General features: G+C 45.2%; 1 protein-coding gene and 1 long non-coding RNA gene across 2 annotated transcripts in view; both read right to left on the bottom strand.

The window, feature by feature from the left end:
• Window positions 1-20,515, bottom strand: part of LOC146184287 (uncharacterized) — a 62,734-nt gene that overhangs the window by 7,769 nt on the left and 34,450 nt on the right. The window lies entirely within an intron of this gene.
• LOC146184289 (GDP-fucose protein O-fucosyltransferase 1-like) lies at window positions 287-15,537 on the bottom strand. Its single transcript, XM_084609552.1, has 5 exons — window positions 15,482-15,537; window positions 14,105-14,297; window positions 10,213-10,314; window positions 8,343-8,586; window positions 287-4,382 (listed from the first exon to the last, which is right to left on the bottom strand). The coding sequence occupies exons 1-4, from the start codon at window positions 15,535-15,537 to the stop codon at window positions 8,371-8,373; spliced, it is 567 nt and encodes a 188-aa protein (XP_084465678.1). The 3' UTR covers window positions 287-4,382; window positions 8,343-8,370.

Genomic DNA, 20,515 nt, shown 5'->3' with positions numbered 1-20,515 from the left:
TCTACTTTTACTCACAAAATGTGTTTCCCTCCACCTGCAAATTATTCAAGCAGAAACATGCTTTACATTTTCTCCGAAAATAGAAACAGCATAGAAGTATTTTTCTATTTCTCCGAAATAGAAAATAGAAGTAGCACTCACCTATTCTTAAGTGCCTCAGCATTTGTCTACTGACGCTTACTGAGCTTTAGAGAAGAGCTCCTGTACAACCTGGACTGCACGGGAGCCAGACCTTAACTCGTGGCATGCTGTGACGACGTACGGCACTGCATTATCTGCACTTGCTGGCAATGCATTCCTCGAGTACATCCCACAAGTAAAGATTTCGCTGCCTTTCCAAAGGCACCAGTTGTGGGTGCCATATCAAAGGCCAGACCCCATTTTTCCAGCAACATACAGTTGCAGCAAAGCACAGGAAGCATGATACCAGACGTGCATAACAGGATGAAACCGTAGGATACGTTCCAATCGGCGGCATACAGTTCTTCTGGCTACTTTGGTGCTGAGTTTATACTTTGCAGAGAGAAACAAACTTTTGACATGACTGCCCACGATTAGGAGACTTAAGTTGCCAACTAAGTCACAAAAAAATGCAATGGCATGGCATGAGCCGCACGTACACACACACGCTTCAGTAGCAGACACAAACAAGAAGCAGCCTTACGCTCAAGCTAACAAACACCTCTCACACTGTTTGCACATCCTGCATTTCAAGCAAAGTACAACAGATGTACCGAGGTGTTAATAGAAAAACAGGTGCCAGGCACAAACGGTCTCTGCAAGTGAGAACTTCACCGTAACAGATTTCAGAACTGCAATCGTTTTGTCACTGAGGTCATGAGGTCCTTTTCTTTTCTCACACCACTAATAACAACAACACTAGAACCTCGACTATGCATCCTCCATTTATGTGATGACCTGCATTTTGCAAAAAATTGGCAAGGGACCGGCAAATCCCCCGGAGAAATAGTGCGTTAAAAGCTTAAATTATACGGTTAAAAAATTGCGCACAGCCCACTTCGTACAATAGCCAGTGACAACTGTACGGAATGAGAGATGACAGCAGACGTCCCATCAACTCATGGTGTTCTAAATCGCACTCAAGACGGAGAGAAGTGCGTATACAAGATGTTACCTAGAGTGCAATAGCCTGTGTACTAGCAGTTCAGCTGACAGCTCTGACTCTGCATCTGTGGCCTGTAGTCGGCAATCAGTGCATGATAGCTCTCACCAAGTCCACTTTTCCACATGCTTCACTAATGAAGATAATTAACAAAAGTAATCTCACAATGATAACAAAATGAAGTTACTGTGCTGGCAGTAACAAGGTTAAATGTTGCTATGATCATCGGTAGCAAGTTTGAAAGCGTTTTTTGCTGTGGCTTCAGTGGGGGAGCGTGTTAGGCCTAGCGACACCGAGTTCATGGCATACTCTTGCTTGGCAAGCTGCAGAAAGCATGCCAATGACGTGGGTGCACTCAAGTCCTGCATCCGTGCTGCAGGCAAACAACAAGAGTCCTTTCTTTTTTCCCCAATATGATGCAAATGCCTGACAGACACTGCTGCCTTCTGCCGATGAGTGAGAGCGGTTCTAAATGGGCAGAAGACATGTCGCTGGCATCTTCGTACTGTGCACCATAATACATCTTTGAAGAGTTGAAGCAGTTGGCATGTTGTCCAAATCATCATTTTCAAGGCACCTGTGCCACCCTAACACAACATTACATGCCAAAAGGCACCAATCTGACATAAAAAGACTTGGCAGCGCAATTTCAGTGATGGCTTAGTAATTTGCATAATTTGCACCCTTTTAATCTGTTACAGGGGCTTATGAAAAAACTTTTATCGCATATTTTACGCTCCCTGCTGCACTAGATCATCAGTATGCCACGGGTGCTTGCGCAGCAGGCATGCGATGATCAGCAAGGCCGCGTTGCTCTGTGGGGCTGCGAAAGATGTCAGCTGCGGGTGGACACTGTCATGTCAGCTACAGCAGTCATTAATTAGTTTGTATATTGGTGAAGGTAAAGCAAATTCAAACTGCGTGCTGCTCCCCAAGTCACTCACACTAGCAGACGACATTTTTCCATACGAAGAGGTGTAACAGCAAGCTTCTGGCAACCTACGGTGCACTCACATTAATCCAAAATTGCCAAACCGAGTTCGGTCGGTCACTTGGGACTAGAGCAAGGTCTCCATTCCTACCGGCTTTTACCTCCATTTGTCTCTGACTGCTAGCTTTGTGACTGCATCACTGTGCGCTTGATCCTTTGAGCTGCACATATGCAATTATACCACTCTGTGAGAAACTGCGCAAATATGAGCAAAGCAGTGGGGAAGGGTATGCATCAGCCTGAATTTATTTTAAAGGAAACTTTTTTTTTTTTGGGGGGGGGGGGGGGGTGGACAGTGAAGTACATACATGATTTCGGGGATCGACATTTACACGGCAGTGTGCAGCATATATTGCAGGTTTCCACGCTTCTAGGGTGTGTTCAAGGAATAGCACAATTTGCGCACCTCCCTTTCGAGCAGTGCACAAATAATTATGCAAATAAATGTATTAGCTCTAATAGAACAAAAACAGGGGCGTTTTTCATTATGCATACAGAAAAAAATTTCAATTAATTTCAGCAGCCAGAGCAGAGCAGCTCTGCGAGATTTCAGACTGTACAACGTACGAATTATAGTACAACAATTTCATGCAATTCCCTGAAAGTCGCATAATCGAGATCCTACTGTATTAGGTGCTTTTTCAATTATGCACTCATGTTTGAGTACAAAAATAATCTGCAATTCTAACCACAGATACAACTACATACTAGTATGGTGATAGTGTCAATATGCACCATTCACAAAAGTGCATACCATTTTTGCAGTCCCCAAAAAGCAGTAGACTAGATCAGTGTGACCTATCAGCTGCACTTGTAAGGCACCTTCAATAAACTAGCATTGCAGGAAACAATGCCACTAACAAAAGGGATGCTACCTGCTCCCAATGCTGACAGCTACCAATTGCTAACAGCCAAGTGGCCAGTACATTGCTGACCAGGTAATACGTACGTTTACTTTGGTTGCTGCTTCCGAGGCTTCCGACATGTACCGACACTGCACAAGTTTTGTGCCATTGCTGAACCAAATTTATATGCAAGCCTTACTGCAGCAGTGATACAGTTAATCTAAATCAAATGCCGCAGTACAAAACATTGCTCATAAACAGACCTAAAGCTGTGCACCCAACTAGAAAGCTAAGAGCTAAGTATTTAATGCAGACAAATGCACAGCATTTTGAGCAATGAACAGCGTGCATGGTGTGACACGAGCAGTGCAAGTTGGCAAGCTCTGCCAGCACGCAGCAACAAGCTTTGCCAGTAAGTGAGCTACACAGACGCAGGTGCACAAACACGCTCCTAGGCATTGAAACTGCCGTAACTGAAGCCCTATTGACTACGACAAGTATATACTGAGTGTTCAACGTCAACTGTATCACTGTCAAGTGTAGCAGTGACAGCAGTGACACAGCGTCTAAATACTGCAAGTGATTGAACAAAATTTACTCAAATCAAAGCGCAAAAAAAAGCCAAAGGACGAGTGCTTGTTGCGTCCTCACCTCGTCCTTTGCCATTTTTTTGCGCTTTGCTTTGTGCGACGATAAACCAACACGCCCAAACATTTTCCCTTATACTGCTTTCTTTTACCGTTACTCACTAAAATCATATTTCTCTCTGACACACCTACATTTCTTTTCTTTGACACATCCTTACGAAAATGACTGCTTGTGAGGGTGAATGCAAATGCAATGAGTGGCGAGAGGAGCATTCCCTACTCTAGGCCCTTGTGGGAGGCCTAACATTATTATCATCATTGCTAAAGATCACAATTTTGATGCACTTGGTGCAATCTTGGTTGCTCCTTTTAAAGCGATGGCACAGTGAACCACATTTAGTGAAGAAGTGGAAGCACTGCTTGCTGCTTCCTCTGCACTGTAACTTTCATGTGCTCCCACAACAGCTGCAAACCACGGGTTTTGGCCACTAGCGACAGGCAGTCCAAAAGCCTGGAGTATTCAAGCCCCTTGAACGCTTCTGTCAGGTGCAAAACCTTTTGACTGCGACAAAATGGGGTCAGAAGTGTCCACGCTTACATCAGTACAATGCATAGGGTCTCATATCCCAATGTGACGCTGGGACTCTCCGGAGAGGCACTGTGGTGAGAAGAACACACACAACATGGCTGGAAGCCGTCACATCAAAGCGCTGCCATCAAAGTCCAGGGAGTAAACTAAACGCCGGTGAGAGTGGCCAACACATTTCCGACGAGAGTAGAAGCTGACTTGGTCTCCTTCTTGGTACACGCCGCATCACAGTGAAGTCCTTCAGCACCTAGAAACAGTTCAACCAAAAGAACCTATGTAACTATAGCTATATTGAAAGCTAAACATTACTTCCACCATACTGGTATGGTGGTGCCGTATGTTGACAAACACCATGACTTGGTGGTGCGAGTCACACAAATGATTTAACACACACATATTGCATGTTGATGCAAATGGCAGCACCATGGGAGACTGCATTTATGACGAGCTGTTTTTTTTTTTCACACGCACACACAAAAAAAGTAAGCTTCAGAAAAAAGTTTCTGAGGGGTAACCTATAAGTCCAGCTTTGTTTCTTGTTTCTGTTAATATTTATTTTTCGTACCTAAGACCAGAAAATATCGAAAAAAATAAAAATGTTTTCGAAATTTAGTCGGCCAACGCTGGTGAAAATTTGGTAAAAACTGGCTTCAAAGTGCTAGGTGCACCACTTTACATGCCTCTCCAATGAGCTAGATCAGCAATTCCCAACCCTTTTAACCCTGGTGGAACGCCAGGAGTGCTCAGAAAGTGCTGAGTAGCCCCTGCACTTTGGCCCTCATTCTATTGCGTCCAACATGCATGCAAAAATGAGCACGAGAATGCCGTATGTATCGCTTAATGAAGCCACTTTTTTCAAGAAAAACTGACATAAGTTCGCGGGAAGGATTCATTACGTGGGGAATAAAGTTGACAGACCTTTTCATGAGAGTCAAAATTTCATACACGTCTTAGCATCGCTGCTTTTAGCCTCGTTCATTTCAAAAGGCAGCTGTTATCAAGCGTTCAAATGATTTCATGACAGTGGACAGCGCCCGCCTCAGTCGCAGCGTTATAAAGCAAACACACTGATCACCAGGCTTGCACAACTGAGTGCACTGTGCAAGCCACCATCAGCACTCCTGTCAAGGATGTGCAGCATCTTGGCACTCTGCACAAGTTCGCCTGGCAAATCGCCTTCATCCCACCCCCACCAACTGCAGCAACCAACGACAAAAGATGACTGCACCATGATTTTATAGCTGAGCGGCATCTTGGCATGCTACGAAGAAATGTGCTAGGGGCCGTGACGACGAAAGCATGGAACTGAGAGATGTGCTGCTCATTGGCAGTCATTCAACAGTCAGCAATGGGGAGCTCCGATCGTTATCGCGCCTGTCACAGCACGCATGCCTGAAGATGTGTGAGCGCCACTGTTCCATGGAACCCAGGTTCGGGGAGGTCTTGGCCATCGCTGGCTTCAGGGGTCGTACTTCAATTTGACCCTATCCGAATTAACTGGTGCAAGCCCTACCACATCCGAATTAAAAAGCGTCAGACACCACAGACTTACATGGGAATCAGCTGGGATCATGCTCCTAGCTCAAGTTATCCGAATATCTGAGCTAACAGGCGTAAATTCGAGAGTCTAGTGTAGTAAGCCACAACAGTGGGCTACAGCCCATATCAATGTCTCTAGACTGTCAAAGGAGCATGCAGCCACAACTTTGTTTCAGTTTAATTCTTGCCAAAGTGCTTAAACTACCTTTTAGGTCCAAATGGTATAGCAGTTCCACCATTGCACACACATGTCCATAAGAACACCATAAAGGACGTGCATAAAGCTTCCATTTGGTGAGCAAATAATCTAAATTTATTACTATTTGGCTTGCATTTGATTCAAGAAATTCGCATTCAAAAATTTTCAATCGCATATTCGAAACTTTTTAAATATTTGGCACTGACCAATTAAGTGCTGATCGCATGAGGCGACAATTCGCCGCGACATGCCGCGCGACGGGCTGAGGTCTGCCAAAGCATTGCTGCTCGTCGCTCAGTTTCTGAGTTTTTAGAAAACTTCACGTGCCGCCCGGAAGTGACTTGCGAAGCAGCCAATCGCAGAAGGCTTTGGGGCGCTCAACTTCCGTTCTGGCTATTTTTTTTTATTTATTTATTTATTTTTTTTTTTTTGCTTTTGCGTGTGAAGTTTGTTTTCCTAGTCCGGTTTGGCCGAAAAACCTGCTGCCTGCACGCGCACATTTCGTCTGATCTGTGTATATATAAAAACATCGAGACAGTTCAGTACAAGCTTGGAAAGGTAGTAAAAAAAAAGGCTAGTGTGGCTAGATAAATAACTTTCGAAAGGAGCAGGAGAAAGTCGCTGCTTGCAATGCAAGCCGGCATTGCAGTGTAGTAGCGCACCGCTTCGCTGCCACACTTTAAAGTGCGATGCGTTACAGGAAATTTCATCAGTTTTATTGTACTTCATGCTGTTTAGTGTTAGAAATGGGATATAAAGTAATTGCACTCCCCTTGACCGAATGATGAAGCGGCGGTGACAGAGCAACGTTGAATAAGTGCCTCTGTCGCTGAGTCCCGTCGCTCCATGCGATACGCACTAGCGGCAATGACAGGCGTTGGCGGCGGCGTCGCGCGACGGATCGCTAAGGGTTGTCGCCTCATGCGGTTACTGCTTTACTGCCAACTTTCATAAATCTGAACTTGGCAAAACCACAATATCTAGATAAATTATTCCAAGAGAGATTTTAGAGTGCTAAGGAAGCAGTACAGGGCTGTCCTCTCCACTTTCTTTTCTGTCGTTTACTGCGTGGAACAATTACATTCAGACAAGTCATGCAAAGTTGTGCTAGTGAGCGCTACCGATACAACACTTGAAAACGAGATGGCCAACCACCCACATCACACCCCCGCAATATGAAAGCAAGCATTTTCCTTTTTAGACATGAGCTCTACTGCTAGCATTCTTCAAGGTTGTGTTATGCCGCAACTTGATGTTGTGGCGCCAGTATGCTGTGCACTGGGAGATTAGAGTTAACTCAACACACCTGCACATCGCCGCTGGTGTCAGCAAATGCCATAAATGCTCTCCTTCTCTTTCTCCTTGCCATTGCATGTTGTGTGCCATGGTTTCCAGTAGAGCCGCATGATATCACGTGAATAAGCTCTGTAAACAGTTGCATTTATCGCTCATCAGTCATAGCCAACTATTGCAACATTGCTGAAACAGTTTATGCCATCGTGATAAGCAGCGTGCGTGCCATGAACAGATAGTTTCAATGAGCTTACACTCCATATTCATCACCGAACTGGCGTCATGTCTTTTTTTTTTTTTTTTTTTTTAATTCTATAACACTCTTCATGCTTAATGCCCACAGCCACGCCACTCGTCCTCTTGCCTGCATAACCCTCCTAGCATGACCTCCGCCATCCCGTTTTCGTCAACTGTGATATGTGTAAAAGCCAACTTGCGGGATTTCTAATGGGGCCCTAAAAGGGGCCCGAGTGGAGGTGTCATGGGCAGGCAAAGCAATCATGTAAATATCCTGCGTATTGTGTGGTGCATTGTAGCACCACGCAGTAAGATGCAGTCATGTTCCTGTCATAATTTTTTTTTATGCAGTGCTCAGTAAAGTCTGGTTTGTTTAATTTTAGGTCACTAAAACCACATGCTATTAAAGAAAAATAACAGCAACAAAATTTCCTCACTTACTGCTTCCTAATATGGGTGGTTTGTGGGGTTTAATGTCCCAAAGCAACTCAGGGCTATGAGAGACGGCGTAGTGGAGGGCTCCGAAAATTTCGGCCACCTGGGGTTCTGACATCGCACAGCACACGAGCGCCTTGCTTTTCGCCTCCAGCGAAATGCAGCCACCAAAGCCGGAATTCGATCCCGCATTCTTGGGAACAGCAGTCTAGCACCGTAACCACTGCGCCACCCCGGCGGGGCTATTGCGTCATAATATATTTTTACTATTGAACAGACAGACATATGACTCGTATTCAAAAATTTCAGCATTCACATACCCTTAGTATGAATGCATAATGCTGCAATATGTCCCAACAGGTTCAGTTTTAGCAGTGGCCTTCGAACATAGCAGGGCTGACAATGCCCAGTCATCCTACACCACCACCACTGTTAGGACACCACAGTGGCATAAACTCTCTTCGGCACACAACCGGTCATACTCCCAGAAAAAGCAGAACGAACCTTATTGCTTGCCAAGCTGGTGGTGCCATCATAGCTCCTGGTGGATGCGCTCACTGGCACTCATGCCTCCGTCCCCAGCCAGGGGCTGGAATGCCCAGAAGGAGGAAGGCAGACCGTGGACGTCACGATGGCGCTTCACAAAGGCCGTGAAGGATGACACGCAGTTGCCAACAAAATGGTTAGCCAGGCCAAGGATGGCCAGGTCCACGTGTGGGTCACTCGGCTCACGCTGCACAGCCACCGCCTGCATGAACACAAGTGTCAGATGGCGTCGTGTACAGAGCCGCTAGATTTCTCTTCTTGTTGGGTGTCTCAGTCGCACATACTGCCTCAGCAGCATCAAGAATGTCACAAGCCATTATGCAAACAATGTTCTGTTTTCAGACGCAGGCAGACTCACCAAAGTAAGCTCGCAGGTGATAGGAGGATAAAAGGAGAGCCAGAAAGGAGGATGTCGGCAATCAACCGTGCTATAAGGTTCACAGTCCACAGAGTAAGAGCAGCTTACTGAACGCCCTCGACACGTGGAAATTATGAGTAAAGATTTGGTAAAACTGCTATTTCATTCCCACGCTTCATACAGGTAACAGGTGTGAAATAGATTTCAATGGCGCAATGGCAGCTTTGGCCAAAGAGTGCCATGACCAAGGGTAGTTTTCTTAACCTAAGGTGGGGTCAGAGACCCATTTTCCAAGCATTTCACACCACAGAAGCCAAGCACCAGGCCAAGAGGACTTGTTGCACCCATTGTGCCAATAGTGGTTACCCAGTGGCTCTGGGGAATCAACCTCACACCTTTTACATGCCAGGCAACCACCAAATACTTTCCGTAACTTCCAAAGCCAGAATATGTGCGTCATCCAGCCTCTTATCTCTTCGACAACAAAGGAACTCAAGTTCTTACATGGCATATTCTAACTAGTTGGCCATTCATCCTTTTTGTTTCTTGGTTGTTAGGTCTTGTCTTATCTTAGATATGTTGATCCCTTCTACTATTTTTACCACAAAAGCATATGCAATGCATACAAGAAAACTTGTTAATGTCTGAATTGATTCATGCAATAAATGCAGCTAAAATTTAACACCTGTGCGTTATCCTTATTATCTGCATTCATACATATTTCTCCCTTTTTTTAAAATTACAATGCCCTAGGTTAAAAGTCACATTTTAAGAGGTTGCGATATGCCATACTACCACACAGCTAAAATGGGAACAATGCTTGGTTGCATATAATTGGCTACAGTCTGCCAAAAAGTCTGCTGGCTGCCACGTGAAGACAGCCTAACTCCCTAGAGTGGAGTCATAATAATGTCTAATGGCCCTAAAGTGGAGTCATAACATCCCTAGAGTGGATTCATAATTTGCCGTGCCAACACCTGCGGCCATTCATTTAGGCAAAGTCGAAGTCATCACACCTTTCCAAATTGCCTACTTCAGCCAAGGTTATTGAGTGCATTGTTTCATATCTCTGGGGAACAGCGACAGTGCTTTGCTGGCTAGGTTGAGTCCTTCTTCAAACCACTGCTATCAAGCAGCCACCAGTGGGGGGCGACCGCCCTCGACGAGAAGAGTAGAGCGTGCGCACACCACAAATACACACAAGTGCTTCCTTTTCCGCATCAATTCATATGTAGAGATGTGTCAGAAGTAATCAATCCGAGTTAGCTGGTCCCAGCAGAAAGCCTCACAAAAGACATCAAAGTCAATACTTAAAAAAAACAAAACATACTTCTGTCACGCAGTTTAACACAGTGTGCACATTGAATGCACCAGAAAAACTGACTGCCACACGATCACTACCATTTCTTATGAGCTAAAAGACCCAGTGTAACTAACCAGACAACCGTGCAAGTGTTTCAACGTGCTCACCTGCAGAGGCTCAAGGGCACGGTTCAGCTGGTCCAGCATAGCGTCATTATCTGTAGCCACAAACACCGAGCGTGCTCGCAGAGCCCGAACAACACGCACCACCTGAAATGCAAGGAATTAAGGACATTATGAGGCAATGATTCAGGAGGAGAAAATACACAGCAGCCGGCAGCAAACAGTGATATGCCTCACTGCAATCTCCAGTGTTCAGAACACTCCCTGTGTACAGACCTGAACAAAAGTTGTGCATATATCCCCCACTATAAACTGAACATTACGTCTGCTGCGCCTGGTGTTGAAACAGCTGCAGCCATGCGAGTCTCCACCTGGAAACGTGGCAGTGATGCAGCCTAGTCAAAGCTCATACGCAGATAATCACGGCTCCAAACAGTACATTTAAGGGGTGTGTGTGTGAATACTCAAATAACTGAATATGAATCGAATAACAAGTGTTCAAATTATTTTTCGAATATTTGATATATTTTGTGACTTGTTATTTCACAAAATCAGATAACTGCAACAAGAAATGCGGTCCCGGCCAACACCAGTGTAAATTTGTGCCTTTGGACGCTCATTAACTTAGACAGGGGGTCACACTGAGGCCCACGAAGTCAGCAATCATCCAAGCAGACTTCCCTGAACATGAGCTGTGACATGAACTGCTTGGCACAGTAGTGGTGTGTGGTTTCGCTTCTCTTAAATTCAGACCATCCCACCACTGCCGTTAGAAGCATGCATCGACTAGTCACGATTTTTTTAACCGGTCTTTTAGTTCTATCTTGAGATTGTACCAGGTTGTTTTGACAACTACGGCCATTCCCCTCTCCTAAATGTAAGCGCTTCCTCTCAAAAATGCTTCAAGTAGGCTGGTCCATCGCATTTTTAGGATGCTTAACCGCATGTGCGGGAAGCATCCTCAGAACGTGGCGTCAGTTGCGAAGAGGCACCACTGCTACTGTGCCATATTGCAAAAAGTGACATGGCGGCACTGCTGATTCTGGTTGAAATTCACGATAGTGTGCGCAGAAAGCAAAACACTTAAAGAAATCGCGAAATTTCATCGTTTTCACTTAGTTTTCATCTCAAATGAGTAGGCATCTATATTTCACGCATTCATTACATCAAATTATTGTGATGCAAACGGTTTTCTGCAGCTATTTAGGGGCACTCAATAATTAGAACTTCAGGAATTTTTCTTCATCCCTTGAAGAACGAATGAAGGTACAGTAAACCCTCGTTAACACGAACTCGCATATCTCGACAAATCAGTTAAGTCAAATTTTTCACGCCGCGCCTTCACCTCCCATAGGTGCTATGTATTAGCTCCCGTTTATCTCGAAGCATTTTTAGGGCTTAATGCGGATATCTTGAAATTTTAACCGGAAGAACTAAAGGCAACCGTCATTACTGAAAGGTGATAGGGGCTCCGAGCGAGCGTTCTGTTCCTATACTAAGTGCTGAACGCAGTCACGTTCGAAGAGCGACTACAAAATTCCCGCAAACGCAGTCATTTTTTGCCTTGGGAGCAGTCACGTGAGCGCCGCTCGCGCGCGTGGGGGCTGATGGGTTTTATTGAGCAGTCGGTTCAGCCAGTTCAGTGTGGTTCGGTCAGTTGCCCTTCGCACGTGCAGAGCGGCAAGAGCGATTTAGTGATTGTGTGGTCCTGTTTCGTCGCACTATGTGCACAAAGCGTTGATTAATTTTTGTTGTGGATGTGGTGTCCGCAATGCTTACTTCGCAACAAAGTTGAATGCAGCAGCGGCGACCAACGGCTTATGCGATGCGTTCAGCAGCCCGAGAACGCTTTTGTCGGGCTGAATGCCAACGCGAAGGGGGCAAAGCATTACCCCCCCAGTTCTGCCTTCTAAAATAATGAAATTCAGTTTTTCCTGAGAATTCTTTTGCGTTTATTACAAAAGCTTCCCTTGTGCAGTGGAGCGTCGACGGGCGCGACGGGCCGAGGGCCGCCAAAGCATTTTCGCTCGTCGCTGTCGCACTCAGGTTCTGCGTTTTTAGAAAATTTCGCGTCTCACCCAGAAGCAGCTCGCGAGGCAGCCAATCACAGAAGTCTTTGGGCTACTGAATTTCCGTCCTGCTTTTATTTTTATTTTTTTTTGCAAGCGAAGTTTGTTTTCATAGTCCGGTTTGAGCGAAGAACCTGTAGACGCTCACTCTGTCTGATCCGTGCATATATGGGCACATTGAGACAATTCAGTAAAATCTTGGTAGGGTAGTGAAGGAAAATAAAAAGGCTAGTGTGGCTAGATATTGTTAATTTTCAAAAGGAGCAAGAGAAAGCTACTGCTTGCAATGCAAGTATGCATCTGTAACAGCACACCGCTGCGCTGCGACCTTTTTATTTTTTTTTTAGACGCAATGCCTAAAAGATTTCATCAGAGTTATTGTATTTCAGGCTGTGCAGTCTTAGAAATGGGATATAGCATAACTGTACTCTCCGTGACCGAACGATGATGGGGCGGTAACAAAGCAACGATGAGAATGTGCCTCTGTCACAGAGTCCCGTAGCTCCGTGCAATGTGCACCAGCGGCAATGACAGGCGCTGGCGGTTGCAGCGCACAACGGATCACCAGTGGTTGTCGCCAGAAATTTTTGGCATTTTGCTTAACTCGAAACTCCGCTTATATCGAAATTTTTCCCGGATTCTACAACTTTGAGTTAACGAGGGTTTACTGTACCATGAAGGCGCTGCGTATGTTTGGCTTTGCTGAACAAAGTTCGATATTCGAACTCTTCGATATTTAGCCTTTTTTTATTCTTGATTCAATCAGATATTTGATTAAATCATTACTATTCGACATTCCCATACACTTCTAGTATATATTACAAAACTAAACAGCCCTCTTGACCTCTTCTGCAGCTCGCGCGATGGTCTACGAGGGAGCAGGGAAGGGGGGTGGAGGAGGATTCCTTCCTCCATGGATGAATCACTCTGGGGGAAAGCGGGCATGTTGGCACCGCCGCTGCCGGCCCTATGGAGGTAGGGGTGGCTGGCTCACAATGCCCCGTGTGGCAGCGACAGATGCGCGCTGCTCGCCCTGTGTCTTTTTTTTATTTTTTGCAGCTTTTAAGCATGAACTATGGTAGTGCCATGTTCCGACAGCGAAAGCAGCAGAGACTGCTGCGTCTGCCACGGAGATGTGGCGTCGGCACTGAAACACGGCGCACTGAATCTGCTGCGGTCCCTCGTCACTATAGTAGGCGTTCCTTTCACTTCCGCGTTTTATCGCCCTGAAACTTGCGGGGTTCTGCCAAATTTCCACTAACTAAGCACTAGTTAAGAGACAGTTGGCACCGCGAGTTTGTTATATCAAGGTCAATCGCCGCGACCTGTTCGTTACATGGAGTTTTTAAATACATTCACTTCAATAGGGGCAGTGTTGGGGAATTGATAAAATTTGTAATATCGAGGAATTCGCTACATGGAAGTTCGTTACATAGAGGTTTAACTGTATAACCATATGTCCAAAAGCAACATCGGTTATGAGAGGTGCCTAAGTTGGACTTCGCATAACTTCAACCACCTGGAGTTTTGTAATGTGCACCTACAACGCACAGTACACATTCATCTTGCATTACGCCTACATCAAAATGAGGCTGCTGCAGTCGAGGTCAAAGCTGCATTTCAGGCACAGCAATCGAGTGCCTTAACCAGTGATCATCAATGGTAGGGCAGCGTTACGATCTGCCGCTGCTTTCTATCCAAACTAGACACCTCTTGGTACCCTAGAATACATATCACAGCATTAGTAAAGAAATTTAAGAATGCATTCAGATACAGATGCATGCGTGTAAAATGATATCCGAAACTACACCCAGCCACACATTGTGTTAAAAGCAAAAGTCCACATGCAACAGCAGTAGCGTACTGACCCAGTCGATACCATTGCGAAGGTGGATGCCGATAAAGGGCACACGCAGGCTGGTGCGAATAAAGTGCCGTGCCTTGTTGAGGACTGCATCGCTCCATACCAGGTACGACTGCAATGCCAGGTTTTCCTGCTGCACCAGGAAGGTGGCTGGAGCACCCACAAACGCCAACACTGGGTACTTGTCGCTTGGGTACCTGGGACGTGAGGAAAGAGTACACTCTGACAGCTGAAACGAAGGTCAGCTCACACGTCTTTTTTGCCATTCTCGTTCTGGCAAAGCACCAAAGGCTTCGCATATCTGCCCAATTAGAAGGAGCTCTCAGAAGGCAACCTAGAATCTGCCGCAAAGGCCTCCAAATGTCCTTTTTGTTCTTAACTTCTGTTTTTCTCTGCAGTTTTTCTCTTCACAGGTGGAGTTCGATACCCATAGGCAAAAGCAGATGGCTCGTAGAATTGATTTACCAACCAACTTTACCTAGCAGCCTTGGTTAATGAGGTGCACGAGAAACAATTCAATTGAAAGCATCGATCACCGGTTATCGATCTGAATAAGAGTGGTAACGAAAGAGTTAAAATAACTGCATAGCCCACATTCAAACTGTCAACCTTGACAAGATGGATCTTGTCTAATTAGCTGCATCTGCTGCAAAAACCTGCATTATAGCCAAATGGTGAAGTATTTTAAAAGAGGAAGAGGATATATACAAAAAAAGTTATAATGAAGTCACTCTTCAGAGAACATGTATTTTTGCATCCTGATTCCGAATATGTCATGCAATTTTATGCAAAGCGAGTCTTTGGGCACTTATGAAATATCGTATACAACTTCTTACTTAGAGTTATTCTTTTTTGCTGCACAAAATTTTCTAAAATGAATGCCATTGATTCCTCTTGACATCAAGGTATGCAATAAAGGAAAAAAGAATAAACAGCTACAGTTGCCTTTGCAGTCACTGCATCTTTCTTACCAGTCTCGCGTAGCATGCTTTAAGCCAGCAAATGTGACTTCTCTATTCTGTCCAGCTGGTCATGCCTTCTGAGGAAGTTCTGCTCTCCAATGGCTAAGTAAGCATAAATTCACTGTTGATCATCAATCATTGCTTACCACTTATGACAAAGCCAAGAGAAGTTCCCTGCAATTACAGTACATCATGAGGATTAGAGAAAATCCCTTGGTGAAACGTTTGATGAAAAACGTGGCCCAATGCCCTTCATACATGCTAATTTCCATACAACGTGATTAAGAGCAAAGCATTACACCATCTGGAAGGAAGCCACATTTTCACATGCCTGCATACATGCAAGAGACCAATAACATAAGGGAATAAGGCACACATAAACTGACTGTAGGCTCCCAATTATCTCAGTCCGTTTTCACCAGTCAGAGCAGTTTCCACTTGGCTTCACTTCAAATATGACACATTCTCCAGCCATGTCTTGAAAGTTTCGTGAACTGGGGCACACAAAACACACACATTCCACCAAAAAGAAAAGATAGTTAAACAGGTTACCAGTACGTTTTCACAGGGAATGAAAGTTCTGATTAAGAAACATTAAAACACGAACACCTGTCCCCCAACAAACACAAATGAACAGGCAGAGCTATCAAAGCTAATCGATAAGCGTAAGATAACCAACTAGAGGAAATATAGTATGTAGAGAACTGAGCATGCTCCAAAAAAGCTATCATGGCTGAAAAGGGTTCAAGACATGGGCAAAAATAAGATGTTGGTGCTCAGAGACAAGAAGGGCAATGTTACTACCAATATGGAGAGGGCAGTCAAAGCAGTCGAAGAGCTCTACACAGGTCTATATAGTAGCCAAAGTAATCAGGAGGAATATAGAGAGAGGCAGTATTGCAAAGGAATTGGATGTTGTGCACCTGACGAAAGGAGATCTAAGGAATGCCTTAAACGAAATGCAAAGGTGGAAAGCAGCTGCTGAGGATCACATGGTTGCAGATCTGTTGAAAGATGCTCGGAGATATTGCTAGAAAAACTGGCTACTCCTATGATGGATTTTTTTTTTTTTTGGCACAAGGGCAGTTCTGACCAGAGAGCACTTATGATGGAGAGCATTTTTTCTTTACACAAACTGGGGTCAGAGAGCCACTTCCCAAGTAGGTATTTCACCCCGGAGCCTCCCAGCTCTGGGCAACACTGCGCAACACTTGAGCAACACTGAGAATTGAGCCTTATGCCTCTCGCATGCGAGGTGGGTGCTTGACCCACTAAGCCACCGTTGCGGTCGTCAACAATACATGTACGAGGCTGTGCAGCTTTCCCCTCAATCATAGAAGGACAAAGTATATTCCTTAACATGTCTGCATCAAGCATTTTAATACAGCAGAATCTCATTAACTTAAGCTCACTTTATTCAAACTGATGATTTCATAAAAAGATAAGCAGGCAAACATTGCTCTCCTGCTTTCTTCAAAACAGTCTTTGCAACCAAAAGCAAACAAAGCTAGGCTCGAGCCAGAACCACGCAAAATAAAAAAAAAGCCTGACCTGGAAAGAAATGTGTGAGTTATCAGAAGGTCAGGCTGTACAGAGAGAGAGGAAGAGAGAAAAAATAAAAGCTTTTGCCGAAAAAAATAAATAAATAAAAACTTTCTAAGCAGTGAAGCTTTGAGAGGAGACCACATTGAGCAAAAAGCCACCATCACGTGATGCACACACAGTCGAGGCACACTGGAAGAATAACACTTGTGAGGAGACCTGAGGGACTGTTTTTTTTTCTTTTTCTTTTTTTTAATGTAAAATGAATAATGATCAGCAATGTGGTAAAAACCTCATTACAAGAGACTCTCAAGGGACCTGTAAGCAAGGTTTCTTGTAACCAAAAATTCTAAAAGCACTGTGTTGATCAGTTTACTGCACATAAGCATATAAATGCATTCACAAGCATTGAAGTTGAAGTTGAAAGTTTATTTTCGAATAAAAAAACATTAACAAAAAAAAAAGCATTAACAGGAAATTGTTCAGGAAAGCTTAAAGAAGTTATTCATACTAGTATGTATTTTTGTGAGTGCAGAGTGTATTCCTTCCCAAATACTGGAGAGTACCCGTGCACTTCCCTCGCGTTTTGTAAACATGAACATTCATTTTCGTAAGTCCATTTTGCAAGCCTTCCTGTTGTTCTAATACCTTTGAAACACTCTTAAATGCTCATCACCCTCAGATGATTCACAAAGAGAAAGACATCAGGATTCTGAACTTTCATCTTGTGATCAAATTTTAACAGCGAAGAGTTAAAAATGCTGGACGCCATTCATGCATTTTGATTTGCTTCATAGGTGACAGTAATGCGATGCCAGTGGCTGAAACAGCGGGGTCGTTTTGACCTTCCAATCATGGGGAAGCACTCCTCAGTTCGTGACATATATTGTAACAAAAAGGATGCTAATATGGAACAAAATTTAGCTAAGGAAATCTGAAATGCATCACGTACGAGTTGGTATGCTTTAGCTGCATTGCATGAGCACACCTTGGTTGTGTGTCTTCTAAATAGTGAACAACTTACTTTAGGGACTTGAAAAAGTTGTCCTTAGTAACCGAGTGTCTCTTGTATGCAATGTTGTTGACATGGCTGCAGACATAGGAACACCAACCAAACCATTTTCAAATGTTTCTTATAACATAGTGTCTCTTGTAACAGTGTCTCTTGTAACGAGATTTAACGGTGTACAAAAGCAGCATGCAGCCAGGATCGTTCGGCTGGCTGATATGTGGCTGATTGCCGCAATCACCATGGCTAGCGGAGAAGAGCAGAAAGCAAAACGATATGGCCAGGTTATTTTTTGGTCTAGCGATAAGGACCCTCTTATTGTTAACTTGCCAGTCAATACACACATGTCAGAGGTGCGAAGGCAACACTGCACCATGCAATAGGCAGGATGCAATCACTTGCCAGGCTGGTGACACTTGAATCGGATGCCCTTCGAGAGCCCCATGCAAAATTCCAAATTGGCTTTCCTGCATATCGCAGCTGACCAAAACAAAGTGGCAAGCTCTGTGATAGGGCAGGATGAGTGTGCATTAAGTATGAAGCACATAGCAAAAGGACCACATAAAAATCCACCGCTCTGCTTTGCGTTGTGACAGTTTAAAATAATGGTCAGCCATTTTGCTCTCATCATGTGTGATGCAGAGAAAGCCCACTTGCAGAAATCTGCACAAGGTCCAAGCCAAGCAGCGTCTCATGACCTGCACAAGAGGTGCTCAGGCCACAAATAACAGATAGGAGAGCAAGCATGTCATGTTTGTACTTGATTTTTAAAGAATAGGTTTGGTTGCTTCGGTTTATGGGGTTTAACGTCCCAAAGCGACTCAAGCTATGAGAGATGCCGTAGTGGAGGGCTCCGGAAATTCCAACCAACTGGGGTTCTTTAAAGGGACACCACTTTTTGCAAAAGTTGGGCTTTCAGCAGAAAACCATAGTTCTTCATGCTGCAAACTCGAATATCAGATTAAAATTAGGCAGAAGAAACCAGAAATAGCCTTTTTTCATCAGAAATATGCAGCCCGCGCGACGAGGCTCACCGCGGGTCGCGCCACCGCCCGTGATTGGCCAAGACGTCGCATGACGACGTCTGAGGACCGAGGAAGCTGCCGATGCGGCTCATTCGCTGCGCTGGGTTGATCGCAGCTCTCTGCAGCTTTGTGAATGTCATTATGGCATGCCATTTCCACACGAATTCCCATCGGGATTTTTACCGCATGTATCCGTACCAGATACGCCCACAAACGATGCAGCACTTCTGTTGTGGGGAGCGTATATTTGGCATGAAAACTTGCTTTGGTTACAGGCATTTTGAAAAGTAGTGTGTGTCATTATTAGCAGAAACTACATGGCCCTCAGCGAAACTTCGGCCCGCATTTTCCTGGGAAGGAAAGGCAACGAACAATACCCTAGCCAACTACCTCCGTCTCAGGCCTCTCGCCCCGCCCGAAAGGTCATTGTTGTGAAAAATGAACCCAAAGCTTGGTGTACCAAATCCGTGCTTTAATTGTGCATGCATCAGAAAGGTTCCAGTTCTAGTTACGTGTTATAACTTAACAAGAAGTTAAGATGAAATTATAGCGTGAACGAAAACACCAGCGACAGCGCTCCGTTTCTCGCACATATATGATCCTTGAGCTTAGAATGTGCATCTAATATAGCCCTTCATGCAAGCGCAATTGTTTATAGAAAATCTTCAGAAAACGTTATTACAATACGGCACCGCGGTAGTATTCAGTGAGGATAATAAGGTATAAAAAGCGGCTTCGTTTCTCCATCGGCTGCGGGGCATGCGCGCAAAACTTCGGTCATGACAAACAAACATCGTTTCCGTGGTTATGCCATTAACTGGGGCGCGAATTAAATACTACGAATAAACTGGAATAAAAAAAAAACTAAAGAGCAGAATCGCACGTACAAGGCACCAGTCAGTGCGCAGCGAATGTATTTCGAAGCGCACGGGCGCGCGCGTCGTCTGCTCCGTCAGCAGTGGCGCTAGTGTAGCTAGAAAAAGTTCTAGCTTCTAGCCTCCCTAGTGGCGCACTCCGGCTCCGGTGGTTCCGCTTCACCGCAGCGCCACTGCGGCGATCATTCAGCGACAGCCCCCGCCGCGGCCGGCGGACGAGATACTATCCACCCGTTACAAAGGGAATGACCTCAACTCATCATCAACACTGGGCAAGATGGTGAAAAGTTATAAATCATGAAGGAAGGAAAGAACTTGGGAGAGGCCCTGATAGCTATGAGGTCATTTTTTTGAAGCCGGCGCGGCCGCGCCGCAACCGCGGACGCTGCAACGTCTATCCTCCTCCTTTACCCTCCGCATTCTCTTTCTCCGCGACGCTCACGTACCTAGGGCCCTTAGCAACACTGTTGCTAGTGGCCACCGTGCTAGTGGCCCGAGTTTTCATAGCAACAGCGTCGCCGTTGCTAATGGCCAGACTTGGCTAACCCTAAATTTTGACGTCATTTCCGCCACACCTTCTCCAATGCATTGGGAATGGCATGGAGGAAGGAAAGAACTTAGAAGAGGCCCTGACGTCACTTTTTTGAAGCCAGCCCGGCCGCGCCGCGACCAGACATGGGCACATGGGCATCCTCACGACGGTGAACCATCATGAGGGCGGCCTCACCCTCACCTCGTGAGGATTTGATTCAGTGAGGTGAGGGAGGATCGGCGCTGAAAAATTCGTGAGGACGAGGGTGAGGGAGGGCAGGGGCGGTGAGCTGCGGGTGTGGGAGGGAAAGATACAGAGTTTGAGGAGAGAGGGTAAACCATCCACGAAAGGCGTAGTTTCTGTATAAAAGCACGCGGCAACACGAAAGGCACGAGTGACCACACACTTTCTCCTCCACTAGGGTTGTGTTGCATAGAAAACCAATGAAACGGGGCACAGGCGCTGCAGCA

Source organism: Amblyomma maculatum, chromosome 7 (assembly GCF_055883805.1).
Source record: "Amblyomma maculatum isolate TAMU_Amacu chromosome 7, ASM5588380v1, whole genome shotgun sequence".
Taxonomy (NCBI): Eukaryota; Metazoa; Arthropoda; class Arachnida; order Ixodida; family Ixodidae; genus Amblyomma; species Amblyomma maculatum.
The sequence above is the reverse complement of the archived record's forward strand: the minus strand, read 5'-3'. Positions and strand labels throughout refer to the sequence as shown.

What these genes read in the sequence shown, in the direction of transcription:
- LOC146184289 (XM_084609552.1), bottom strand. Translation starts at nt 15,537, where the DNA reads ATGGCTGGAGAATGTGTCATATTTGAAGTGAAGCCAAGTGGAAACTGC. An exon ending in TTCGCAATGGTATCGACTGG is followed by an intron (nt 10,315 to 14,104) that starts GTCAGTACGCTA and finishes CTTGCATTTCAG; the next exon opens with GTGGTGCGTGTTGTTCGGGC. An exon ending in GTGCCCTTGAGCCTCTGCAG is followed by an intron (nt 8,587 to 10,212) that starts GTGAGCACGTTG and finishes GTGTTCATGCAG; the next exon opens with GCGGTGGCTGTGCAGCGTGA.